Source organism: Halichoerus grypus, chromosome 5 (genome assembly GCF_964656455.1).
Source record: "Halichoerus grypus chromosome 5, mHalGry1.hap1.1, whole genome shotgun sequence".
NCBI classification, from domain to species: Eukaryota; Metazoa; Chordata; class Mammalia; order Carnivora; family Phocidae; genus Halichoerus; species Halichoerus grypus.
The window spans coordinates 155,080,568-155,105,950 of NC_135716.1; the positions used below are offsets into that span (position 1 = coordinate 155,080,568).

Sequence of the window (25,383 nt, forward strand, 5' to 3'; positions counted from 1 at the left end):
AGCCTCGCAGAGGTGACCCTGAGCTGGCTAGAGCTGTCGGCTGGGCAGGCATCTGGAAGGGCCACCTCCCCTCATGTTCGTTTCCTACTCGGGTAAAGAACTGGCCGTTTTTGCCTCTCACCGGCCACCGTATCGGCCTTTCTGGACTTAGATTCCACTGGAGTCAGACTGCCCGGCCATTTAACCTTCGGGACCAACGAGGAGGAGTTTTGTGGTGGTGTTTTTTTTAACCCCACAAATACACTCTAGATGTCAGTGGAGCCACGCCCCTCCCCCTGCGCTTGAAATCCTGGGAACGAGGCTGCCCGATGGCGGTCACGTGACGCCGGCGTCCAGCGTGTCCTCGCCGGGCAACCGTCCTGGAGACCGACACTGCTGGCTGCAACATGGACATTATCTACCCGCTGGCGGTGCCCAAGGGGCGCCGGCTCTGCTGCGAGGTGTGCGAGGCCCCGGCCGAGCGAGTGTGCACGGCCTGCACGGTCACTTATTACTGGTAGGCCCTGAAATGTGGCACTTGGGTGCCTTACGTAAGCCGTAGCACCGGCTCTGCCAGGGAACAGTCAAGGCGGCTTCGAGACAGGTCGCTAAGCCTTCTGTGTCTGCCTCCTCTCCCACTCCCTCGTTCGTCACCAGAGGTTTTGTTGCCCGCCTACTGTGCGCTATGCATTGTTCTAGCAGCCTGAGTTACTGGGGGATACTTGGTGGACTGTGCCCCTTAAAGAAGCTAACATAATCAGTGCGGAAGATAGATAAGTAAACAAACAAACAAAAAGAAAACAAGATAATTTCAGAGAGTCATTAATGCCATAAAGACAAAGGAAATGTGATGAGAGGTTGGACAGATGCCCTCCTAAGGATTTGAAGATAAAGTAGGAGCAGTCTGCTGTGGAAATGCTGAGGAAAAGTAAGGCTCTGAGAGAGGAAAGACTGTGGTGTGCTTGAGGAATAGAAAGAAGTGCACAGCCAAGGTGGTGAGAGTGTGGGGAGGGTAGTAGAAAATGAGGTGAGTTTTCATTTATTCAACGTAACATCCCCTGACCTTTGCTTCCCATTAGACCCTATGTTGGACCTGAGATAAAACAACTCGGTTGCTGATGTCCAGAAACCTAGTCCAGAGCAGACTAACTTGTTTTTGAAAAGTCATTATAATAGACCCTGCATGACAAGTACTGTCACTTAGGGTGTGCTATTTCCTGGGACCTCTAAGGATGGAAGCCTGGGGCAATATCTGGAAAGGTTTCTCTGAATAAATAATGTTTGCGATGACTCTTGAAAGGTCAGTAGGAAATTGCTAGGTGAATGAAGAAGGAAGACAGAAGGACAGGGTACTCCTGGCATCTGGGTCTATCTACTTGGGTAAAGGGTGAAAGAACAGTTTGTTCAGAGCTGAGTAGAGAAGGTAGTAGTGGACGAAGCAGTCACTGATTTTCAAACTGCAGACTAGACCCATTAGCAGGTCATGAATAAATCAACAAACATTTTAGGGAAAAAAGAATAAAATAGTATCAAAGTAATCTTACTTGAATTGTTTCTTGAAACTTTCTAGTGTTTTATGTGGATATGTGTGTGTGTAATGATAAAATATATTTCTTACTAAAAAGAAAGTTTAAAAACCATTGCGATAGGTAGGAGGAGGAGTTTAAACCAAGAAGATAGAGGTTAGGGCGAAATGGTGACATGAGATCAAGAAGTTTGGAATTTATCCTCTGGGAGGTCATGGATGGTTTTGACCAGGTCTCACTTGTGTTAAGGAAAGATGACAGGTAGCAGTGTGGAAGGTAAATTGGAAGGTAGACCCTGGAGGCTGCATAACTGATTGAGAATTTGTTGCAATGGTCCCAGTGGAGAGTGAATATACCTCCTCAGACTGAATTAGGTGTCCCTCCTCAGTGCTCTCACAGCACTCTATATATTCCCTATCCTAAAACTTATGACACAGATTGAAATTAGTTGTTTAATAGTCTGTATTCCTCACTAGGTCTGTATATCCCGTGAAGGGAGGGATGGCATGTGTTTTCATTGCTGTTTCTTCATTGCATTTAGACTACAATTCAGAATTTGTAGCAGAAACTACAAAGCCCTGGTCAGCTATCTACCTTCATTTCCCACCACGCTCACCCCCTCTTTTCCTTGATGTAATTACAGAGGTTTTCTTTCAGTTATGATTTGCTAAGTCCTTTCCTCGTTCAGTTTCTTTGCCTAGGCTGTCCCCACTGCTGGGAACCTCCATTTCAACCACAGATCTTCCTAGGGCCCTCTCATCCTTTAGTTCTCAGAAATGTTATTTCTTCAGAGAGGTCTTTCTGAAAATACTCCTCTCTTATTTTTCTGTCTCACCTTTTTCTTCGTTTTTCCTGTACTTTTGTATTGTATTTTGTCTTTACTTAATATCTGTGTCTTTTACTGAACCTACTGGTCGCATATACCAGACATTCAGTGATCATTTGTTGCATAAGCGAACTTCTGAATGGATAGTAAACCTATTAACATAGAGGGAGGTGGTGGTGGGTGATGGATTGGGTTGGGGACACAGAGTTTGAGGGCCTTCAAGTCACTTGGGAGAGATGGCTAGTGAACAACTTCAAGTACAGGCCTGGCACTCAGGGAAGAGATTAGAGTCCTTTGGCTGATATGAGCATCTACCTCTTTCCCTCTTGCCTTCATCCCTGCAGCCAGCAGTAATGCGTTCATCCTCTCAACTCACTTTGTAGTCACTCTCTACTCTTCACTTGACTCTTATTTCCCTTCTTCATTTCAGTTGTCGGCAAGTGTGTTATGTCAATTTTCTTATGTTCCATTAATGCCGGATGTTATGTTGAATACGGATAGGACTGTCATACATATGCTATCTTTTGATTTGTGTCAAACCCATCTGTATATACCCTACAGTCTCCTGCAAAGTGTCTTGAAATAGTTGAAACTAAATATTTGATGAATGCATGAATAAATTATTATTTCCTATGCCCTTATCCACCATTATTTCCTTTCTTCTCTTTCACTGCCTTTAATTCTCTTTAAGGCCTTCTTCTCTCCCTCCAGCCCACCTGCCTCTTTTCTCCAGATTTCTATATGCTTGTGTCCTGGAAATTTCAAGATTTTTCCATAAAATAAAACTGAAGTAATTGTTCTGTATCTCAGAAATGGGGGCTTTAATACTCCTCCCTCACAGGGTTTTTGTGGTTGAATGTAAAGCATGTAGCATCATGCCTAAGACCAAGTTGGCACTCAATAAATATTCTTTCTCCTTATTCCAATTTAAGGAGCAGGAAGGCCAGTCAACTCGAATTTCTGAAAGTTTTTTTTTTCTTTTGCTGCAAAAGAGTTTTTTCCCAATTGTAAATATAACTCATGCTCACTGTAGAAAACTTGAAAATATAAAAAATAAAGAAGAGAAATAATCCATAATCTCACAACCCAGAGATTAATAACCTGACATTTTGATCAATTTCCTTATGTTCTTTTCCTATACATACATCTGTTTTATACACTCTGTGTAATCTTGCACATATTCTTCTGTATTGGGTTGTGAGAATGTTCCTAGGGAATTGAATATTTGTAAGAAAGGACAGTTTTATTAAAGTGCACACTGAAACATTACAGATAGTAAAAGAGGCTCACTATAGGTGAGCAAATCATAGCATATAGATAAGAGTAATTTGAAATAAGTTTTCCTTTTATTGAACATATGGAGCACAAATTAAAATGCTTTCACTGGCCAGGAAGAGAGAACAGCAGTGAAGTGGTATTCAATAGTAGGAGACAGTAGGATCTGTGGTAAACTGCAGAATGAATGTCTTGCCTAATGACATCTAAATTCAGTTTTAAAAACAGGATAATGGCCAAACAAAGCACATCTGGCTTACAGGCTACTTGATTGTGAGCCCTAATTGAAAATATAATTTTCAACTCCTTCTTTATGCATGATCCTGTGTTGGGTGTTATGGGTGAGACAGACGAATAAGGAAAGAGTTCATGAATATATAAATAAAGCTCATTTTATTTGGAAAAGCAAGATATGTCAAATGCTCTCAGTGGAACAAAAGTCTAGGTAGTTAAGTAAATTAATATTTCCATTGCTCACACAATTACTCAAGAAGCCCCTATTTAATAAATACCCTATGGAATTCAACTATTTCTATATCCTGGCTGTTGAGTGCTTTTATTGATTTGTTTACAATAATTCCCTATAAAAAATTTTTAATGCTTTTATCATTTCATATCATACAGTTGCAGTTTGTAAAGAAAATACTTTATTGCATTTCTGTTGTCCCAGAAGAAGGAAGGAGAGAGAGTACTTGAACAAAGCTATATGTTGTCTATGACTGCTTTTCTGCTACAACAAAAGAGTTGAATTTTTGCAACAGAGACCATGTAGGTCTCAAAGCCTAAAATATTTACTATAAGGCCCTTTACAGAAAAACTGCTGACCCTGTGCTAGGTTATTGTTACCAGTTTTAGAATATGTATAATTGGAATCAAACAGTGAGCTTAGTCACAGTTGAGTAAAAATATACAATAGGCGATAAAAATGCAAAAATTCATGATTTATGTATCCAACAACAGAGACTCAAAATGCATGAAGTAGTAACTGTCAGATTGAAGGGAGAAATAAATAATAGTTGGACACTTCAATTTTCCACTGTCAGTGATGAACAGGAGATTAGCAAGGCAATACAAGGCTTGAACAACACTAGAAACCAACTAAACCTAACAGACATCTATAGATAACACCACCACCAACAGCAGAATATACATTCTTCTCGAGCACATATAGAACATTCTCCAGGATAGACCATGTGTTAGACCATAAAGCAAGTCTCAATAAATTTATAAGGATTGAAATTATACAAAGTATGTTCTGTAACCGCAGTGGAATGACATTAAGCAATAACAGAAGGAAACGAGGAATTTATGAATGTATGGAAATAATAGTCTTAAACAACCAGTGGGTCAAAGAAGAAATCACAAGGGAAATTAGAAAATGCTTTGAGATGAAATGAGAACAAAAACACAAATATTAAAACTTACAGGATGCAGTGAAAGCAGTACTCAGAGGGAAATTTCTAGCTGTAAACACATACATTATAAAAGAAGGAAGATCTCAAATCAATAACCTAGCCTTCCGCTTAGAAACTAGCAAAAGAAAAGCAAACTCAATCCAAAGCTAGTGGAAGGAGGAAAATATTAAAGATTAGAGCAGAGATAAATGAAATAGAGAATAGAAAAGCAATAGAGAATCAACAAAACCAAAAGCTGGTTTTTTAAAAAGATTAACAAAATTGACAAACCTTTAGCTAGATTGACCAGGAACAGAACACCCAAATTACTACTAGTCAGAAATGAAAGTGGGGACATTGCTAGCAACTTTGCAGAAATAAGAGATTATAAGAGAATTCTATGTACAATTGTACACCAACAAATCAGAAAACCTAAATGAAATATATTCCAAATAAGACACAAACTACAAAACTGACTCGAGAAAAAATATCTGAGTATATAACTAAAGAGATTTAGCTAGCAATCAAAAATTTCCCACAGAGAAAAGCCCAGGACCAAATGAATTCACTGGTGAATTCTATCAAATACTTTTTTTTTTAAAGATTTTATTTATTTATTTGACAGACAGCGAGAGAGGGAACACATAGGGGGAGTGGGAGTGGGAGAAGCAGGCTTCCCGCCGAGCAGGGAGCCCGATGCGGGTCTCGATCCCAGGACCCTGGGACCACGACCCGAGCCGAAGGCAGATGCTCAACTGACTGAGCCACCCAGGCACCCCTCTATCAAATACTTTAAAAAGAATTAATACCAATTCTTCAAAAACTCTTCCAAAAAAATAGAAGAGGAAGAAGAAGTCCCCAACTCATTTTAAAAGGCCAGTGTTATTGTAATGCCAAACCAGACAAAAATATTACAAGAAAACTACAGATCACTATCCCTCATGAATATGGATGCAAAAAATCCTCAACAAAATACTAGTAAACCAAATCCAGCAGCATATAAAAAGGATTATACATCATGACCAAGTGGCATTTCTCCCAGGAATTCAACGTTGTCTCAACATACTAATATCAATTTAAGACATCATCTTAACAGAAGAGAAGACAAAAACCGCATGATAATCTCAATAGATACAGAAAAAGCATTTGATAAAATCCAATAACCTTTGTGATAAAAACAACAAATTAGGGAAAGAAAGGAACTTTCGTGACCTATAGAGAAACACAAAGCTAACATCATATTTAGTGATCAAAGACTGAAGGCTTTCCCCCCGCCCCAAAAGCAGGAATAAGACAAGAATGTTGCTTTCATCACTTCTATTCAACATTTTTCTAAAAATGCTAGTTGGGGCAATTAGGCAGGACAATGAAATAAAAGACATCCAGCTTGGAAAAGGAGTAAAAGTACATCTATTTGGTGATGACATGATCTTCTAGAGAGAAATCCCTAAAGAACCTACAAAAAAACCCACAACAAACTATTAGAGCCAATAAATGAATTCAGCAAGGTTACAGAATACAAGATCAATGTGCAAAAATCAGTTGTATTTATACATGCTAGCAATGAACAATCTGAAAATGAAATTAGGAAAGCCATTCCATTTACAGTAGCATCAAAAAAGAAAGAAATTTAACCAAAGAAGGGCAAGACTTACACACTGAAAACTAAAAAACATTTATGAAAGAAAGACCTACATAAATGGAAAGATATTCCATATTCATAGTTTAGAAGATTTAATATTATTAAGATAATTACACTTCAAACTGATCTATTGATTCAATGCAATCCCTATCAAAATTCTGTCATTTTTGTACAAATGGACACACTGATCCTAAAATTTAAATGAAAATGCGAAGTACCCAGAATAGCTAAAAAGTCTTTTAAAAGAACAAAGCTGGAGGACTGATACTTTTCAATTTCAAATTTTACTACAAAGCTGCAGTAATGAAGACAGTGTGGTAGTGGCATAAGGATAGAATATAGATGAATGGACTAGAATTGAGAGTCCAGAAATAAGTATGTACATTTATGGTCAATTGGTTTTCAGCAAGGTTGCCAAGACCACTCAACTGGTGAAAGAATGGTCCTTTCTAGATGATGCTGGGATAACTGCATAGCCACGTGCAAAAGAATGAATTTGGACCCCTACCTTACACCATAGACAAAAAGAGCTAAATATAAGAGCTAAAAACATAAAACTTTCAGAAGGAAACATAGTTGGAAATCTGTGTGATTTGGGATTAGGCAACAGTTTAGATATGATACCAAAACCACAAGGATCCAAAGAAAAAATAGATTAGTTGGACTCCACCCAAATTTAAAACTTCTGTGCATCAGAGAACACTATCAAGAAAGTGAAAAGACAACCCGCAGAATGGGAGAAAATATTTACAAATCATATATCAGATAAGGATTTTATATCTAGAGTATGTAAAGGACTCTTAAAACTCAACAATAAGAAGATAAAAGACCCAGTTTAAAAATGGACGGAAGATTTGAATAAACAATTCTCCAAAGAAGATATACAAATGGCCAATACGCACATGAAATGATGCTGAACGTTATTAGTTGTTAAGGAAATGCAAAATAAAACCACAATGAGATACCACTTCACACACACTAAAATGGCTGTAGTAAAAAAAAAGAGAATAAGTGGTGCCAAAGATCTAGAAAAAGTGAACCCCTCCCGTATTGCTGCTGGGCTGTAAAATGGTACAGCCTCTGTGGAAAACAGTTTGGCAGTCCTCAAAAAGTTAAACATAGAGTTACTATATGACCCAACAATTCCATTCTTAGGTATATACTTAAAAGAATTGAAAACATGTGTTCACACAAAAATTTATACACAAATGTTCAAAGCGGCATTATTCATAATAGCCAAAATGTAGAAACAACCCACATGTTCACTGACTGATGAATGGATAAACATTAAAAGTGATACAGCTATACAGTGGAATATTTATTCAGTCGTACAAAGGAATACAATATTGATAAATGCGATGAAATGGGATGAACTTTGAAAACATTATGCTAAGTGTAAGAAACCAGACACAAAAAGTCACATGTTGTCTGTTTCCATTTATATGTAACATCCTCATCAGGCAAATACATAGAGAAAGTAGATTCATGGTTTCTGGGCACCAGTGGGTGGAGAAAAGAATGAGAGAACCAACTAGAGCAAATGGAGTTTCTTTTTTGAGTGATGAAATTGTTCTGGAGTTAGATAGGGTGATGGTTTTATGACCTTGTGAATATACTAAAAACCACTGGATTTATACTTTAAAATGGTGAATTTTCTATTGTATGTGAGTTATATATCAATTTAAAAGTGTAAAAAAAATAATTGGAGAAAGGGTCAGAAGCAGGTAATAGATTTGGGAATCAGTCATAGAGGCAATTATTTAAGGAATGGGAGTGGATTCTCTGTAGGACTGCGGTCCTGTCCAATTAAGTGTTCAAAAATACTAAATCTGTATGTAAAACTCAGAAAAGCTTTCTACCAAACTGTCACAGTGCTTCCCTCTGGAGAGCTAAAAATCAGCTGGCTCTGGAGTATAGGCTTAGAGTAACTACTTAAGCTCTCCACTCCTATGCTTCCTTATCTTTGAAATAATAGCTTTTGTTTTGTTCTCAAAAAGTTAGTTACTAGCAAAAGCACCTGCTGCACCACTGGGATTGGGGACCGTCCCTAGTGTGTTCGTGTGAGTGTGCCCCCTGGAACACAGAAGACAATGTCAGTGGTGCTCTCCGGAGCCACGCAACACAGTCTCCTAGAGCGTCTCCTAGAGCCTCAGCAAATGGAAATTCCTTTCCCTTCCCCAAGAAAAAGACCCTCACAAACATCAGCTTTGATGTTCAGATATTCTGAAAATGGCCTTAGAAAAATGTTATTAACGAAGCAGAAGAGCAGATCAGCCACAGCATCACCACGTGACTTCGTGACTTCGGAATGTGACCTGTGCCTGAAGAAACAACAGCTTCCCACTCCCACTAATGGGTACACCACCACATAACCACATGGAAGAAAAGAGATTTGTGTTAAGAATGGCTTTGTGGGGCGCCTGGGTGGCTCAGTCGTTAAGCATCTGCCTTCGGTCATGATCCCAGTGTCCTGGGATCGAGCCCCACATCTGGCTCCCTGCTCCACGGGAAGCCTGCTTCTCCCTCTCCCACTCCCCCTGCTTGTGTTCCCGCTCTCGCTGTGTCTCTCTCTGTCAAATAAATAAATAAAAATCTTTAAGAAAAAAAAGAAAAGAAAAGAAATGGCTTTGGGTTCCCTGCCTGATATGTGTTGGGCTTCCTTTTCTAGTTTTTAGGGTGAGGCCAGTAAGTGGGGCCACTAGAATCTTCGGCCAGGCCAAGGGGAAAGATAATGAAGTCCGTGTTTTCATTGTCAGTGGTGTGGTTCATCAAAGAGCGGACTGGAGCAGCATCCACGAGAAGATATGTCAGCTGCTGATTCCGCTGCGCACTTCCATGCCCTTCTACAATTCAGAGGAGGAGCGGCGGCATGGGCTGCAGCAGCTGCGGCAGCGGCAGGTGGGTCCTGTGGGGGGCTACAGGCTTAGCTCACAGGCTCCGCAAGACCACCCAGGACAAAGGGATCCCCAGACTGGAGCCTCTTTGAGGACAGAGACTTCGTTTTATGACTTTATGTCCTCAGTCAGTTGTTCTCCACATAGTTGCTGAATACCCACTGTATTAGGTTCCCAGGGCTAACAAAACACCGCACACTAGGTGGCTTAAACGACAGAAGTGGTTTTTCTCGCAATTCTGGAACTTCGAAGTCCAAGATCAAGGGTAGGTGTCAGCAGGTGTGGTTTCCTGGGGGCACGTGCATCCCTGGTGTTTTCCAAATTTCTTCCTGTTATAAGGACACCAGTAAAATTGGATCAGGGGCCACCCTAATGGCCTCATTTTAACTTAATCACCTCTGTAAGCCTCTGTCTCCAAATGCAGTCACATTCTCTAGGTACTAGGGCTTAGGGCTTCAACATATGAGTTGCGAGGGGAACAAAATTCAGCCATAGCATCCATATATGCCCAGTATGTTGATAAGAGCATAGGTACATAGTAGGAGGTCAAAAAAATGGTGTATGAATACACTGGTGAATTCATAAAGGAGATTTAAAAACTTCTATTATGGCATTGATAGCATCTCAATTATTCTTAAAAAGTTAGGGTTTTATAAGCCATAAATCTCAGAACACCAGATTCATCAATTTAAATGTTGTGGCACTTTGAGGAGGGCTTTGGAACAATGCAGAATTTAAGTTATTTCTGATACTCACTAAGCAGGATAACTCCAGAAGGAAAGATAAGATGTTTCTCTCAAAATTATGACTCAAATAGAAAGTCAGAAAGTTTTAGAATGTCCGGAGACATGATGGTTTGCTAAACTACAATTTTATTATAAACACAAGAATAATATTTATTTAATAACTTTATACGGAGCACTCCTTTATGCTGATAATGAACCAAGGTGAAAAGACACTTATTCTTGGACCTCGAGGAACTCACAATCAGGTTTCCCTTTTTATATCACCTATTTTGGGTCTCATGTCCACCTTAATACAAGCAGGTTAACTAGGTGCCCTCAACCAGTTCATTAGATAGTGGCCTTACCCAGGTGTACCTATATCCACCATTGCCTTTTACCTTTAGACTCTCTCAGATGGTCTAGTTTTTTCTTCCACAGAAGCATTTGATTGAATTCTGCTACACCGTAGCCCAGAAATACCTCTTTGAAGGAAAACATGAAGCTGCTGTTCCAGCAGCTTTGCACTCGCTTCGCTTCCGCATGAATGTGCACGGCCTGAGTTCAGTAGAGCTTGTGCCTGCTTACCTGCTGTTGGCCGAGGCGAGCCTTGGTAAGTGAATTGACTTGAGACCCCCCCGCCCCAGGGCCCTTAAGGAGTACTAAATTGGGTTCAATCAGTGGCCAAAGGGTACAGCCTTGGCAGTGGCACCAAGATACCTTTTATAAAAGAGCAGTGTTGCTGTAAAGTTTGGCACAAGGTGGGGAAGCAGATGTCATCAACTTTTGGCTACTTCTGACAGAAATCCACTCTAGCTGGCCTAAGCAAAAGGAGGACATTTATTCGGACACTGGAGTGTCCCAGGGGAATTGAGGCTTCATGAAGTCCTAGAATCAGAATGTTGTAACAAATTTTCTCTCTTGGGCCTTGTGTCTTGTCTCTGCTTCTATCTCTGCATCTGCTTTATTTACCATCTCTGCAGACCAGATTTTTCTGCCCTATGCCTACCACAAAGACAGCTACCCCAAAATATCAGATGTAGCTGAATTTCCATGGAATTTCCATGTTCCTCCAGGTTTAAGGAGGATAGTAGAAACAATTAGCATCTGATTTCCAGTGTTAAATTCCTAGAAGAGAGAGTTGTGTTGACTCAGCTTGAGTGTGGTATTTACCTTTATCTACCTTTGTGTCAGGGTCACGTGGCTCAAACAGGAGTATAGGAACCTGCCCCTGTGGATGGGAGAGGGAAGAAGAACCGTATCTCTCATGCCGTGGATGAGAGTGGGGAGCAGAGACTCAGCAGAGCTCCACCCCACATGGTGGTTGCTACAAGAAGAGAATTAGCATCTTGGAGGGGAATTAACATTTTTGAGCATCTGCAGTGTTTTAGTTACTGTCCAACCACTTTATCCATCTTGATAGCCACTATTTTTTTTAAGAAGCAAACTTCTAAAAAGCAAAACTGTTGGAAATACAGTACAAAGAACCTCTTTTCCCCTGAGCTACGTGAGAGTAAGTTGCTTGCCTGATGCATTTCCTAGACGTTCTCCTTCATATCCACCATACAACCGTCGTCTACTATCATCTAGTTCACGTTTCTCCAGTCGTCCCAATTACACCTCAACAGCAGAACGATACAGTCCAAAATCACACTTTTCATTTTGTTGCCATGTGTTTTTAGTCTCCTTCATCCTGGAATAGATTCTCAATCTTTCCTTGACTTGTATGACTCTGACACTTTTAAGATTAAAGGCCAAGTGTTGTATAAAACATCCCTCAATTTGGGTTTCTCTGACGTCTCCTCACGACTGGACTCAGGTGATGTGTCTTTGGCAGGAGTGTCATGGGAGTGCCACTGTGTTGTTCGCACCTCATCCTGCAAGTTGGCACATGTTTTCAGTTTGTTCCATTCCTGATGCCACCCATTTAAGTTACTTTGCTAAGGTGATATCTGCCAGGCTTCTTCTTTGTATATTCTTCCTCCTTTTCGCAATTAATAAGTATTTTATGGGGAGGCATTCTGAAACTATATAAATATCCCATTCCATCAGACTTTCAATATATTCATTTATTTATATCAGTATGAACTCTTGCTTCCCTGTTCTAGTCAATGGATTAATAATCTGTTTCTATCGTAATTTGGTGCTTAGGCTATTCCTGATTTGGCAAGTGGCAGCCCATTTAAACTGGCTTCCATGTCTCCTTGACACATCCCCATTGTTCTTCGATCACCTTCCTGCTTTCTGGAACATACCTCCAAGGAGCCTTGATTTTTTTTTTAGTGAAAACTGGAATTCAGAAGGCAAGAGTTGTGCACTAGACGTATGCGTTGCTATTGAGGTAGGGTTGCTCCTATGCCTTCTTGGTGGACAGAGTTAGGGAATATGTATAAACATAATAATGTATACATACATTACATCTAAATTCATTCTCTCCCACTCTCTCTATATATAGATAGAGATATGACTATGAGTCCCTACCAGTACCTCTAAATTCAGCCCAACGCTACCACAGGGTTCAGTCTGATTTCCTCCCATTCTGCATCTGTAGTTCTCTTCTCTGACAGTGAGAATGCTGGCTCTGGCTTCCTTTTTCATTAATGTACTTAGATATTTCATCAGTTGCCCTGTATGAACCAATCTTCCATTTCCAACCCTACTCTTTCCCCTTGCAGATGCCTTTCTCTCCTTCCATGGGCTCTGACTCCTCATTCAGGGCTGCCTCTTCTGCATGGATCCTCTCCTCACTGGTTTGGGCTCTGACTCCCCCATATGAGGCCACATAACTGCAAGAATGCCTTTCTCACCCCTCTCAGGTCTGGCTCCCCACTCCAGCCTGTCCCTCCACAAAAACTACTGGGAAGAGCACTGGACAAGGAAATACAGCCCAGATTCTGTGCATTTCTGACACTTACTAGCTGTGGGATTTTGGGATTTTTCCCGACTTAATTTGGGCTCAGGTCATGATCTCAGGGTCGTGAGATTGAGCCCTGCATCAGGCTCTGCAGTCAGCAGGGAATCTGCTTGAAATTCATCCCCACTCCATCTCCCTCTGCCCCTCCCCCATCTTGCACGCAAGCTCTCTCTAAAATTAAATAAATAAAATCTTTTTAAAAACCCAAAATACTACTAATAATTATATATCCATTGATAAGATTACTTAATTTAAGTTTCTCTTTCCCACTAGACTATAAGCTCAGGAAGAACTGGAAATGTCCCTATTCTTATTTATCAGAGTGTCTTCATACCCAGAACAGCACTTAGCACAGAGGAGGTCCTCAAAAACTGCTCTCAGAGAACCTGACATCTGGTGGGCGCTGTGAAAGCATTTGGTGAATCTGAGTCCCCTTCACAGGATTGTTTTGAGGATTAAATGAGTTTGTGTGTAATGAACATGAGAGTGCTTTGCAAGCTGGAAAGTTCCGTCTAAATGGAAGTTCTCATTATACCTCCCCCTGTCTTTGAAACCTTGCCAACCTTTTTGAAAGTCTAAATAAATTACATTCCTTGTGCACATGTCTCTTTCTCATCTAAGAGATTCCGCCAGACTGGAGTGGAAAGAATAACAGGTATTTAGCCTTTTCTTTTTTCTTTTCTTTTCTTTTTGGTAAAACTTTGGAATTTTAATCAACTAGAGATGATATTTTCAGTAACACTTCAAAGAGCCACCTTACTCATCTTCCCCCACTCTAGTCAGCACTTTGGAATCAGGGAACCTGGGTTCAAATTCCAACTCTTTTTTTTTTTTAATTTATTTACTTACTTTAGAGAGAGAGCATGAGTGCACGCGTGCACACACAAGTGGGGGAAAGGGCAGAGGGAGAGAATCTTCAAGTAGACTTCCTGCTGAGTGCAGAGCCCAACAGAGGGCTCTATCTCAAAACCCTGAGATCATGACCTGAGCTGGAATCAAGAGTTGGATGCTTCACCAACTGAGCCACCCAGGGACCCCTCCAACTCTTTCTTTACTGGTTGAGTGATGCTAGGTATCAAGCTTCTTACTAAGGGCTCTTACACATACTCTTCCTTCTGCCTGGAATGCTTTTTTCTCCCTTATATATAGCTGGTTTCTTTTCAGTCATCAGGTATCTGCTTAAATATCACCTTCTCAGAAAGGGTTCTCTAATCATCCAATCAAGGTAGGTTTCTTCCTGCTTTTTTGGAAGACTGTGTTCTGTTCATTTCCTTCATAGCATTTTATTTTTCTTTGTTTATTGTGTATCTAGTTCCCTTTATTATATGCCCCTTGTGGTCAGAGATCATGTCTGTTTCATTCACTAGTATGCACTGAGCATCTAGCAAAGTGATAGAGGTTCTAAATTAAATGAATGTGTGGTTGAATGAATGAATGAAGTTTCCTCCTCTGTATAGTCCTCCTCGGATATTTATTTCACAGGGTTGTTGGCAGAGTTAGATCACAGATGCAAATGGCCTAGCATACTGTGCATACAGCAAATAGCAGGCCCTCAGTAAATGTGAATTCCCTTTCCTTCCCCTGGGTGCCTCCCAGCCTCACAGATGATTATCTATGACTGCTTTGTTCTGTGCTCCTTTACTTTCGTCATCTAACCTTCCAAAATCTTCCCCCTTGATGTCTCTCAGATCAGCCGCTAGCCCAAAGTAGGCCTTTTGTCTCACCCTGCAGACAAGAGCCCTTACTCCTTAACTGGCTATTCTTTCTCTTTCTCTTCCATACGCTAGTGACAGGACCCTTTAGGATAGTCTAACTTCCTTCAGCAACTTTGTGTATCTAGTACATCCACTCCATCCCTACACTTGTCGAGGCAAACACTATGTAGAAGAAGGCATGCCTAAACTTACCCACTCACCAGCCAGTCTCAGTTCGACCTGCTGGGAGCAGCGCATTCCTCCTACCTCACTATACCCACTCTCTGGATTTGGGGGCTCAAGTTTTTTTTTCTCCCAAGTACTTTGGGATGCTTCTTTAGTTGCTGGTTCAGCTTGGCCTTGGGGCCTTCCTTCTTTGGCATTGCCTTCTTGAAGGGAAACTACACGATGAAGATGAAAGGTTTCCAGTATATGTAAGTGCCCTCTGCCAGTTTTCTCCCCATCTAAATAACCTTTGCTAAGAGGCATTTGCTCAGTCTAAAGCTCTTATTTTATAGAGAAAATCCAGATGGAAGATGTGACTTGCCATGTTCGCATGAGCCAGGATCCCGGGCCTCCGCCTCTTCTAATCTAGTATTTTCCCATTTTAGTTTGAACTTCAGTCAAGAGAAGTTCCGTGTTTCCTCCCTTCGATTGCTTCTTCAGCTCTCCTTTAATTCAGTGACCTATGATTACCGCTAGAATAAGTAATGCCTGCATATGAGCGAGGCCTGGGAGGAAGGACAAGCAGAACAGAAGATTGACTTATGAGGGGTTTGTGTCCTCGTCCCCTGACCTTTCCTGGCACCATTTCTGCTGCAGCACCCATCACAGGAAATGCCTCGCACCGAGAGCATACCTCCTGCTCCGCAGAAGGCTGGCAGAGTAGTTTTCTATCCAGGTCTGACAGCCTCCCTAGGAGGCAAGCAGGGAAGCAGGAAGCTTTTATGCATCTTCACAACCAAACAAGAAGTTTTAAGTGTCAGCAGTATCTGAATATTAGAAATAAGGTGCCTTTTACTTAGTAACCGTGTGTTGTCCATTCTAGCTCCTAAATGTCTCTTAGGTATCTGCTCCATCTTCACTCACTGCCTTAGTTGAGGCTCTTATCAGTCCTTGCCTGAACTATTTCCAAAGTCCTCTAGTGAGTCTTTCACTCTACTTCCTCCCCTCTCGTCCCTCCCCGACCCTGGCTCCTGGGGATCCTTCTAAATCGAAATCCCAACTCTCTCTCCCTTTCTGGAAATCCTCCAGTTTTTATCCACATGCATCCAGCTCCCTGGCGCAACTTACTAAGTCCTCCAGCCCTCCATGACCTGTCCCCTGACTACCTCTTTAGCCTCATTTCCTGCCACTTGATCCCTCACACTTTGGGCTCCGGTATCCCAGACCCATATATGGTTCTCCACACACAGCCCACTATTTCACATCTCCATGGTTCTGCATCTGTGTTACCTCTGCCCAGGTGCCCGCCCTCCCTTATTTGTCAGGAAAACTTCTACTCATCCTCAAAACTCAGCTCAGATTTTCCTATCTTAGTTCAGCTGCTATAACGAATACCACAGACTGAATGGCTTAAACAATAAACAGTTATTTCTCACAGTTCTGGAGGCTGGAAGTCTAAGATCAAGTTATCAGCAGATTCGGTGTCTGGTGAGGGCCCACTTCTGGGCTTGGAGACAGGCACTTTCTCATTTATCTTCCTATGGCAGAGAGAGGGGTCACCCCTCTTGTATCTCTTCTTTTATGACACTAATCCCATTCATAGGGCTCCACTCTCATGACCAAATGACGCCCCACTTCCAAATACCATCACTTTGGGGATTAGGGCTTGAACTATGTGTTTTGGGGGGATACAACATTCGGTCCATAGCACTGACCTCGCCTCACCCCATTCCATTGTCCCTCTCCACCCCATCCATAAGAATTAAACACCTGCTACTCTCTGCCACTTCCAAACCTTATGATGTTACTATTGCTGCATTTATATACTGTGTTAGAAATATATTGTCACCCATGCATTCCCTGAACCCAGCTGTAAATTTTTCAAGGGCAATGGCTTTGATTCATCTTGGAATCCTCATCTCTCAACACAAGGCCTGGTACATAAAAAATATTAAGTATACATATACATATATTTTTAACAGATACAGTTCACATACATAAACTTCACTCTTTTAAAGTACAATTCAGTGATTTTAGTATATTCACAAGATTGTGCAACCATCACTACATCTAACTACAGAACATTTTAGTCATCCCAGAATGGACCCCCATACCCATATTAGTAGTCACACTCCATTCTCCCTCCCCACAGTCCCTGGCCATCATTCTTCTGTCTCTATGGATTTGCCTATTCTGGACATTTCATATCAATGGAATCATACAATATGTGACATTTTATGTCTGGCTTCTTTCACTTAGTGAAATGTCTTCAAGGTTTATCCATGTTGTAGCATATGTCAGTACTTTATTCCTTTCTGTGACTGGATAATATTCCACTCATGGATATGGACAGACCACATTTTGTGTATCTACTCATCAGTTGATGAGCATTTAGGTTGTTTCTATTTTTTGGCTATTATGGTGAGGCTGCTATGAATGTTTATGTGCAAGTTCTTATATGTCAATAAATGTTTGAGTCAATAAAAAAATGAGTGAATGGGCACTGACTCACATTTCATCATGTGTCCTCTGGCCAGAATATGAATTATAACCTTCTTTACTTCTTTTGGACAGGTCTAGGCCAGATTGTCCAAGCTGAGGAATATCTATCCCAAGCCCAGTGGACAGTCCTCAAATCAACTGAATGTCGTTATGCCACCCACTCTTTACTGCATCGGAACCTGGGACTTCTCTATATAGCTAAGGAAAACTATGAGGAAGCCCGTTATCATCTGGCCAATGATGTAAACAAGTTAAATTATAACACCTGAATGTTTCTGAGAACAGCTATGCTTAGTTTTGTTTGTTCTTTTTTTTTTTTAAAGATTTTATTTATTTGAGAGAGAGCACGAGTGGGGTGAGGGGCAGAGGGAGAAGCAGACTCCCCACTAAGGAGGGAGCCCGATGTGGGGCTCAATCCCGGGACTCTGGGATCATAACCTGAGCCAAAGGCAGACACTTAACTCACTGAGCCACCCAGGCACCCTTGTTTGTTCTTTTTTCACTGAACATTTCTCTAAAACTTTCTGTTGACAACTGACTGGTGAGATATTAGCAAGAACACAGTTCTAACAACCTGAGTTCAAGCCTTTCCACTTCCTGGCTGTGCATCCTTGGCCAGGTCATGTCACTTCTCCAAGCCCGATTTCTCTGAGGATAATAAAGGTAGAACAGCACAGTGGTTAAGAGAAGGGCTTTCCTTCTACTCTTGGACATAGTGGACATTATTTCACCTCTTTCATCAAGTGTAAGACAGAAATCATCAAATAGTGTGTGTCTCATTGGGTCATTGAAGAGATAATAGGACACTGTATATGCAGCAATTTGCTATCATTTTACATATAACATCAATGCTTCTACTTCAGAGTGTGGTTATTAAGTTTAAATGAACTGTTCATATATGAACGTTCTTTATAAACTATAAAACTGCATACAAATCTTAGATAAGATGATGATGAGAGTGATGATGGAGCCATTCTTCCAAAATTTAATGAGGTTTCTATAAGGATGTCAGTAGTGGACAATATGCCCAGAGAGAAAAGTTCTTGAGCCTGAAATCTGGATGAGGTTAAGGTCAAGATGCAGTCTCAGCACCAGTTATTTCTCTCTTCAGCCTCTCCACTGGGCAACCCTCCTTCTGGTTGCCTCCACTGCACAATGTCCATAAATCCACTGCAAACATTCTTGTGCTGGTTAGTCTCCATATCCCCTCACCCTAAATCCATTCTCTGCTGTACTGTGCCTTGGGAGGCTGACCTCTACGGACTACACAACCCAGAATCCATTGCTTTCCAGCTTCTGTTGGATTTAAAGAGCGAGAGGCATGGCAGAGGAGTGGATGTTGGGAAGAGATAGAGGTTGGGTATCTACTCTCTCTGCTGCCTTTCTGCTCCATCCCAGTTCTGGCAGGGGCAGTGTTCCTCCAGGGCCACAGCTCCTGGCAGGTGGCCTCCTCCCATAGCTCTCGCTCTCGGGGGTGGGTGGGGGGGGGCGTCCTGGTGACCCTGCTTTCTTGCTTTCTTTTCAGGAGTCAGGACAGTAATAGTTTCTTGCTGTTGATAGTCCCTGGTGTTTCATTAGCTCTTGTTGGTTCTTTAACCTCTGTATGTCTCTTCAAATAATCCTTTCATTAAACTATCTTCAGGAAGTACTTGGAGGGTGCCATCTATTTCCACCTAGGAGACTGACTAATACACTTCATTTGTGTTTTCTCTCTGTACTCTCACTTACAACAAATTAAGCAGAGGCACAGGTTCTGTCTTGAGCTGGGCCACACAGTTAAGAAATAGATCAGGCTCAGATTCTTTAGCCTACCTGTCAAAAAAAAAAAAAACAAACAAAAAAACCCATCCATATCTTCATGGATACATATCATAAAATTCATACACTGTAAGTGTACAATTGAATGATTTGGAGTAAACTTACAGAGTTGTGCAACCATCAGCACAATCCAGTTTTAGAACATTCCCATCACTCCCAGAAGCCCCTCACACCCATTTGCAATTCATTTCTCCTTCCGACTCCCCACCCCAGGCAACCACTTTCTGTCTCTGTAGATTTGCCTTCTCTGGACATTTAATATAAACAGAATGATATGTGGTCTTTTCATCTGACTTCTCTCACGTAGTATAATTACTTTGAGACTCATCCATGTTGTCATATCAATACTTCATTCCTTCTATTGCTGAGTAGTATCCATCATCTGGAAATACACCATTTGTGTAGCCATCTATCACTTGATGAACACTGGGGATGTCTCTGCTGTTTGGCTGTTATGTTAATGCTGCTCTGAACATTTGTGTTCAAGTCTTTGTGTGGACACATGCCTTCATTTCTCTTGGGTGTAGTCTAAGAATGGAACTGCTGGGTCATATGGTAATTCACCGTTTAACTTTTTGAGAACTGCCAACCTGCTTTTCATAGAGGCTGCATCATTTTCTATTCCCACCAGCGGTGTGTGAGGGGTCGTTTTCCTCCCCATCCTCGCCAACACTTGTTTTCTGCCTCTTTGATTAGAGCCCTCCTAGTGCGGGTGAAGTGGTATCTCATTGTGATTTTATTTTGCATTTCTTTAATGACTAATAATGTTGAGCATCACTTCATGTGTTATTAGCCATTGGTGTATCTTTCTGGAGACATGTCTATTCAGATCCTTTGCCCATTGTTTAGTTTTAATTGGGCTGTTTTAAAAGTTCATTACAAATTCTGGGTGTACAAGTTCTTTATCAGATGTATAATTTACAAGGAGAACTAAAGCACCCCATTCTTCCTTCTGCTATAGATTTATTTTGCCAGTTGTGCATTTGGAACAGAGGACATCAGGACCTCAGGGGGCTACTTCCACCTGGCTAATATCTTCCATGGCCTTAAAAAGTTGGACCTGGCGGACACGTTGTACACCAAGGTGAGCTGGGGAATATGGGAGTTGAGCCTTGGTACTTCGGCCTTCTAAGTTACGACTGGTGTCGCCAGACTATTCATGAGAAACTTGAGGCACAGAGAGATGAAATGACTTGCCCAAGATCACATGGTCTGATACATGATATATTTCACTTTCCTTTCTTCCTGTTTCTCCACTAGCAAAATAGATTCGGCTCAGGTCTGGCCTGCTGCTCAGATTGCGTCTGCTTTCCCAACAGGTCTCTGCGATCTGGAGTAAATACTTGAACGATCGCTACCAAGTGCTCTCACGGGCTCGCATCCAGCAGGTAGACTTACTGGGCAAACGATTTGAGACGGACACTGGCTTGGGTAAGTGGCAGCTCTCCCTGGAAAGCAGAGCAGTGACTTCACCCCTCCTAATCCATAGGCCTTGTCCCCACGAGGAAGAGCCACTGTCCCTGTCATGGAGCACATCAGTGCCATCTTCTGTATTTTGCTGATGAGGACACCGAGATGGGGGAATCAAAGAGATTCCACCAGTGCTGGGAAGAATTCAGAGCCCTGGCACCACACACAGCCTTTCCGGGGCTCATAAGGGACAGATCTGGAGAGAGAAAGACCTACCAGAGCCCCCCGTGATCTCTGCAGAGCCTCCATTTCTGATGTGTTATCCCTCTAAGGCACATAAACCAGGGTAAACTCTCTGAAGAAGTCACACTGCTCATTTATTCTGGTGCCTTCTCCTCTTCCTTTATTGGACAGTGAGCTTCTCAGTGGCAGAGCTGAGTGTCATCCATGTCTCTGTCCCCAGACTCAGCAAAGGGTGAGTGCTGGGTGGCGCTGCACAGCATCATGCCCTCTAAGATATAATAAAAATGGACAGAGGACCTAGTTTCTGCCCAAAGACACATACAGTGTGGTTGATGGGATAGACCCTAGATGAAATAAAAGGAAGTTCCTACAAGTACACATCATATTATAAGATGAGTCCCAGAAGGAAGAGGTGAGGACAGTTGGATGGTGTTGAAGAGGGAAGACTTTTTGGAGGAGAGGTCTTGAGCCAAGATTTTAAAAAATGAATAGCTTTACTGAGTTTTCTTTCATTATAAAAGTGGTTTATGTTAAAGCAGAAAACTTGGAAATCATAGGAATCCAAAGGCAGCCAACCTTAGCGTTATGGTGTATGTCCTTTCTGTCTTTTTCTCTAAGCATAGTATGTAAAGAGTGCTTATAAGCACCTGCCCCAAATAACTCATAATAAGACAATAAAGGGTCACTAGAGTAAGACCCAAAGCTGCTGGGAGGAAGAGTAGACAGACTCACTTGTGGGAAGCAGAAAGTCCAAGGTGCTCAAGCACCCTTAGATTTGGGAGAGGATTGAGCTGCTGGCTGCCAGAAATCCCGGGGGCTCTTGCTCTCCAGCTGAAGCTGAGTGGGACCCAAGGAGTCCCACTATGACAGCTTCCTGCTTTGGAGGCCTAAGAAATCAAGAGTTCAGGACTCTGAACGAGAGAAACCGTAGCTACCTTGAGACCTGTGGGGGTCTGCCTGGAACTGCCGGGCTTCCTGCTGTTTGCTTTGTGCCGCAGGCCGGTGCCCTGACAGCTCAGTGCTCACCCTTGAGGGGAGACTCTGCAGCTCCCAGGGCCTGTGGCTTTGTTCCAACTTCCTTCCTTTCCATTGCAGATGAAGCCCAGGAAGCAGAAGCCATTCAGATCCTGACTTCAATCTGGAACATTCGAGAATCTACATCTAACACAGCCCCCCAGAAAACTATCTTTGTTCTGAAAACCCTGTTCATGCTTTACTACCTGATGATGAATTCTTCAAAGGCAAGTTTCCCCAGAAAAGCACCATGTCTAAAATGGGGGTAGAAATTCCTCTAGTTGAATTTGGCTGTGTTTTGCCCAGTTACACTGGCTTTTGCCCTCTGAGTAAGCCCTCACTTCAAAACAGTCTGGATGCTCGAGATGTTTCTCATTTGTGGAGTCCAACCTGCATCAGGGAATTGCATTGTCTTCTTCCCTAGGGACATGCCCATCACTAGCCTAAGTACTTCACATGAACTCTCCTGTGTAATTGTCAGGCCAATTTCATGAAGTAGGTATTGTATTATTCCCACTTTACAAATAAGGAAACTGAGGCACAGAGAGGGTCCATTGTTTGCCCAATTTCTTTTGGAGGAGAGGAAGTCACAATAAACAAGGAAACACTTAATGCGTAATATAATTTCAGATAGTGAATAGTGCTGCAAAGAAAAAGAAAAGCAGGCAAGGAGAGAGAGAGGGAGGGAGGCCTGACGGAGGAGGCCTTTCTGTGTGGGTGTCATAGAAAATTTAGGATTTCCTGGGATGCCTGGGTGGTTCAGTTGGTTAAGCGTCTACCTTCGGCTCAGGTCATGATCCTGGGGTCCTGGGATCGAGTCCTGCATCGGGCTCCCTGCTCCTCGGGAGGCCTGCTGCTCCCCCTGCTTGCGCTCTTTCTCTCTCTCTGTCAAATAAGTGAATAAAATCTTTAAATAAATATTTATTGGAAGGGAGGAAGTAAGGAAGGGAGGGAGAAGAAGGGAGGGAAAGAAGAGCCAACCCAGAGACTGTCCCATGATGTCCTGTGAGACCTCTGTCCAAGTGAAAACTCTGGACCACATGGCCCCCAGGATGACCCCTATCACCTCTCTGTCTCCCAGGGTTGGTTCAGAGGGTCCTGACGAAGATCCCATAGAGATCTCACTCTGCTAAGAAGGTGTACTAATTTTTACTTACTTTGTCAAGCCAGGTGGGTTTTTCTGGTCCCCCATGCCCCACCCAGCACATGTGTGGCTAGCTGTAAGGACCCGGTGGGTGTTCCCAAATTTCCAACAAGAGCTCGGTGGCTGGTATGAGAAGCGGAGAGGTCCTTTCCCGTGTTTCTGGGTTGAGCAGAGATGGGGCTTCCCCACATAAAGCTCTCCTATGACAATTTCTTTTTGTAACTGCAATTCTATTCCAGGCACAAGAATATGCCATGAGAGCCTTCAATCTAGCCAAAGAACAGCATCTCAGTGTCCATGAACAAAACACCATTGAAGAACTACTAAGTCTTATCTCAGCTGAAGAAGCTCACCCCATTACTTAGTGACCCATGAACTCGGCATCAGGGGGCTGTTCAAGGGGCTACTGAATGTCTAATATATTCCAGCTTGCACAACTGCTTTGAGGTACTACGACTTGCTGAAGTTCCCCTCCTTTTCCCCTGGGCCTGCACATGTAGCCATGTTTTTATTCTTGCACAGAATATGTGAGGAAATGTAGAGCTTTAGGCATAGACATCAGTAAAACTGATCTTTATCATGACTTTTGCACTTGGCTTCCTGTGACTTTGTATGACTTTGAGTAATGTGTTGTCAGCTCATTAATACGGTACTTGTAATTAAACCACAAATAGTTTATCATGTTTACCAGAAGCCACCCAGTGACACATTTTGTAGGCCTTTGCCAAAGAAGGGTGTGGGGGATACAGTTATATTGGAGCAAAGTTTTCCCATTCTACTGGAATTAAGTTAGCATTAATGTGAGGTAGATTGTGATTTAAATGTCCATTATAGTTCTTAGAGCAATCACTAAGAAAATTACTCTGAAAAATAGTTACAAAGTGACAAAGAAATTAAAATGGTACACTAGAGGGGCGCCTGGATGGCTCAGTTGGTTAAGCATCCGCCTTCGGCTCAGGTCATGATCCCAGGGTCCTGGGATCGAGGCTCCCTGCTCAGTGGGGGGTCTGCTTCTCCCCTGCCTCTGCTCATGCTCTCACTCTCTCTCTCTCTCTGACAAATAAATACAATTAAAAAAAAAAAGAATAACAGGTCATGAAAAACGTTTAACAAAGTAAATACTTCAAAAAAAGATAATGAACCATTACTTTAATGACAGATCATGTCATCAATTTGATAGAAAAAGTATGTCTTTTCTGATATTCATCAATATTGATGGCAATGTGGTGGAGATAAATATTTTAATATATTTTAATATATGCCCACACAAACATACAGTTTCAGTAGCTAACAAATACTTAAATAAACACTAGCAGGCTTTAAAAGCATATGGACAAGGTTACTACTGCAACCAGGTTATAAGCCTAGAATTATATATCATAAAATTATTGTGCTTTGCTTGCAAACCTTTGTAAGGATCGTAGATCCCCTAGAACATCTTATGAACAAGGCAGTGACAAGAGGCCATTCCAAGTTCAAGCGTCAAGTTTCACCACAAGAAACAAAAATGTACGTGGGGGATGAGGAAGATAGCAGCCCAAAGTGAGTGCTGGAGTCACGGTGTACTTTCTTCTGGTTTGAGCAAGCCGTTAGCGTGGCACACTCAGGCAAGGAGCCCTGGAAGAGGAGAGGGTCTGTGAAGGGAGAAGAGTGTGCATTCAGACTGGGGCAGGGCGAGTTTGAGGAACTGGTGAGACATTCCAGGAGAGATGAAAAGGGCGTGCAATCTGGCATTAAGAAAAGAAGCCTAGGTTCAAGCGAGAAATTTGAGAGTACCACGCAGAACACCAGGGAAATAGAGGAGATCACCTGCGGAAGAAAGGAGAGACAAGGAAATGCCCCCAAACCAAAGGAAGCCAGCAGAGGAAGCTGCGATAATTTCAGATTTCTCCAGACTGTTCTTGCAAAAAAATCCCCTTGTACCTTTCACCCAGATCCCCCAAATGTTAACATTTTATCACATTTGCTTTATCATTTTTCTTCTCTATATATTCACTGTTTTCCAAACCACTGGAAAGTAAGTTGCAGACCTGATGCCCCTTTACCCCCCAACACTGAATGTGTATTTTCCAAAAACAAGGACATGCTCTTACATGTGCTCATCAGTACAATCATCAAAATCAGGAAATTAACATGGATATGACACTACCAGATAATAAAAGAGAGACCTCATTCCAGATTTCACCAATTGTCTTCACCAATTGTCTTCATGTCCTTACTT

At 42.0% G+C, this 25,383-nt stretch overlaps 1 protein-coding gene across 2 annotated transcripts; it reads left to right on the forward strand.

Annotated features, from left to right (window-relative positions):
- Window positions 1-224: 224 nt before the first annotated feature.
- On the forward strand, window positions 225-23,745 carry ZMYND12 (zinc finger MYND-type containing 12). 2 transcript variants are annotated; one of them, XM_036079220.2, is made up of 8 exons: window positions 225-496; window positions 9,399-9,540; window positions 10,700-10,871; window positions 17,606-17,775; window positions 20,313-20,435; window positions 20,671-20,782; window positions 22,100-22,245; window positions 23,402-23,745. In XM_036079220.2, exons 1-8 carry the CDS (start codon window positions 387-389, stop codon window positions 23,525-23,527), a joined length of 1,101 nt encoding a protein of 366 aa, XP_035935113.1. In that variant the 5' UTR covers window positions 225-386; the 3' UTR covers window positions 23,528-23,745. The 2 variants fall into 2 exon arrangements, with proteins under 2 accessions (XP_035935113.1, XP_035935115.1); XM_036079222.2 differs by having other exon boundaries at window positions 357-907.
- The last annotated feature ends 1,638 nt before the right edge of the window (window positions 23,746-25,383 follow it).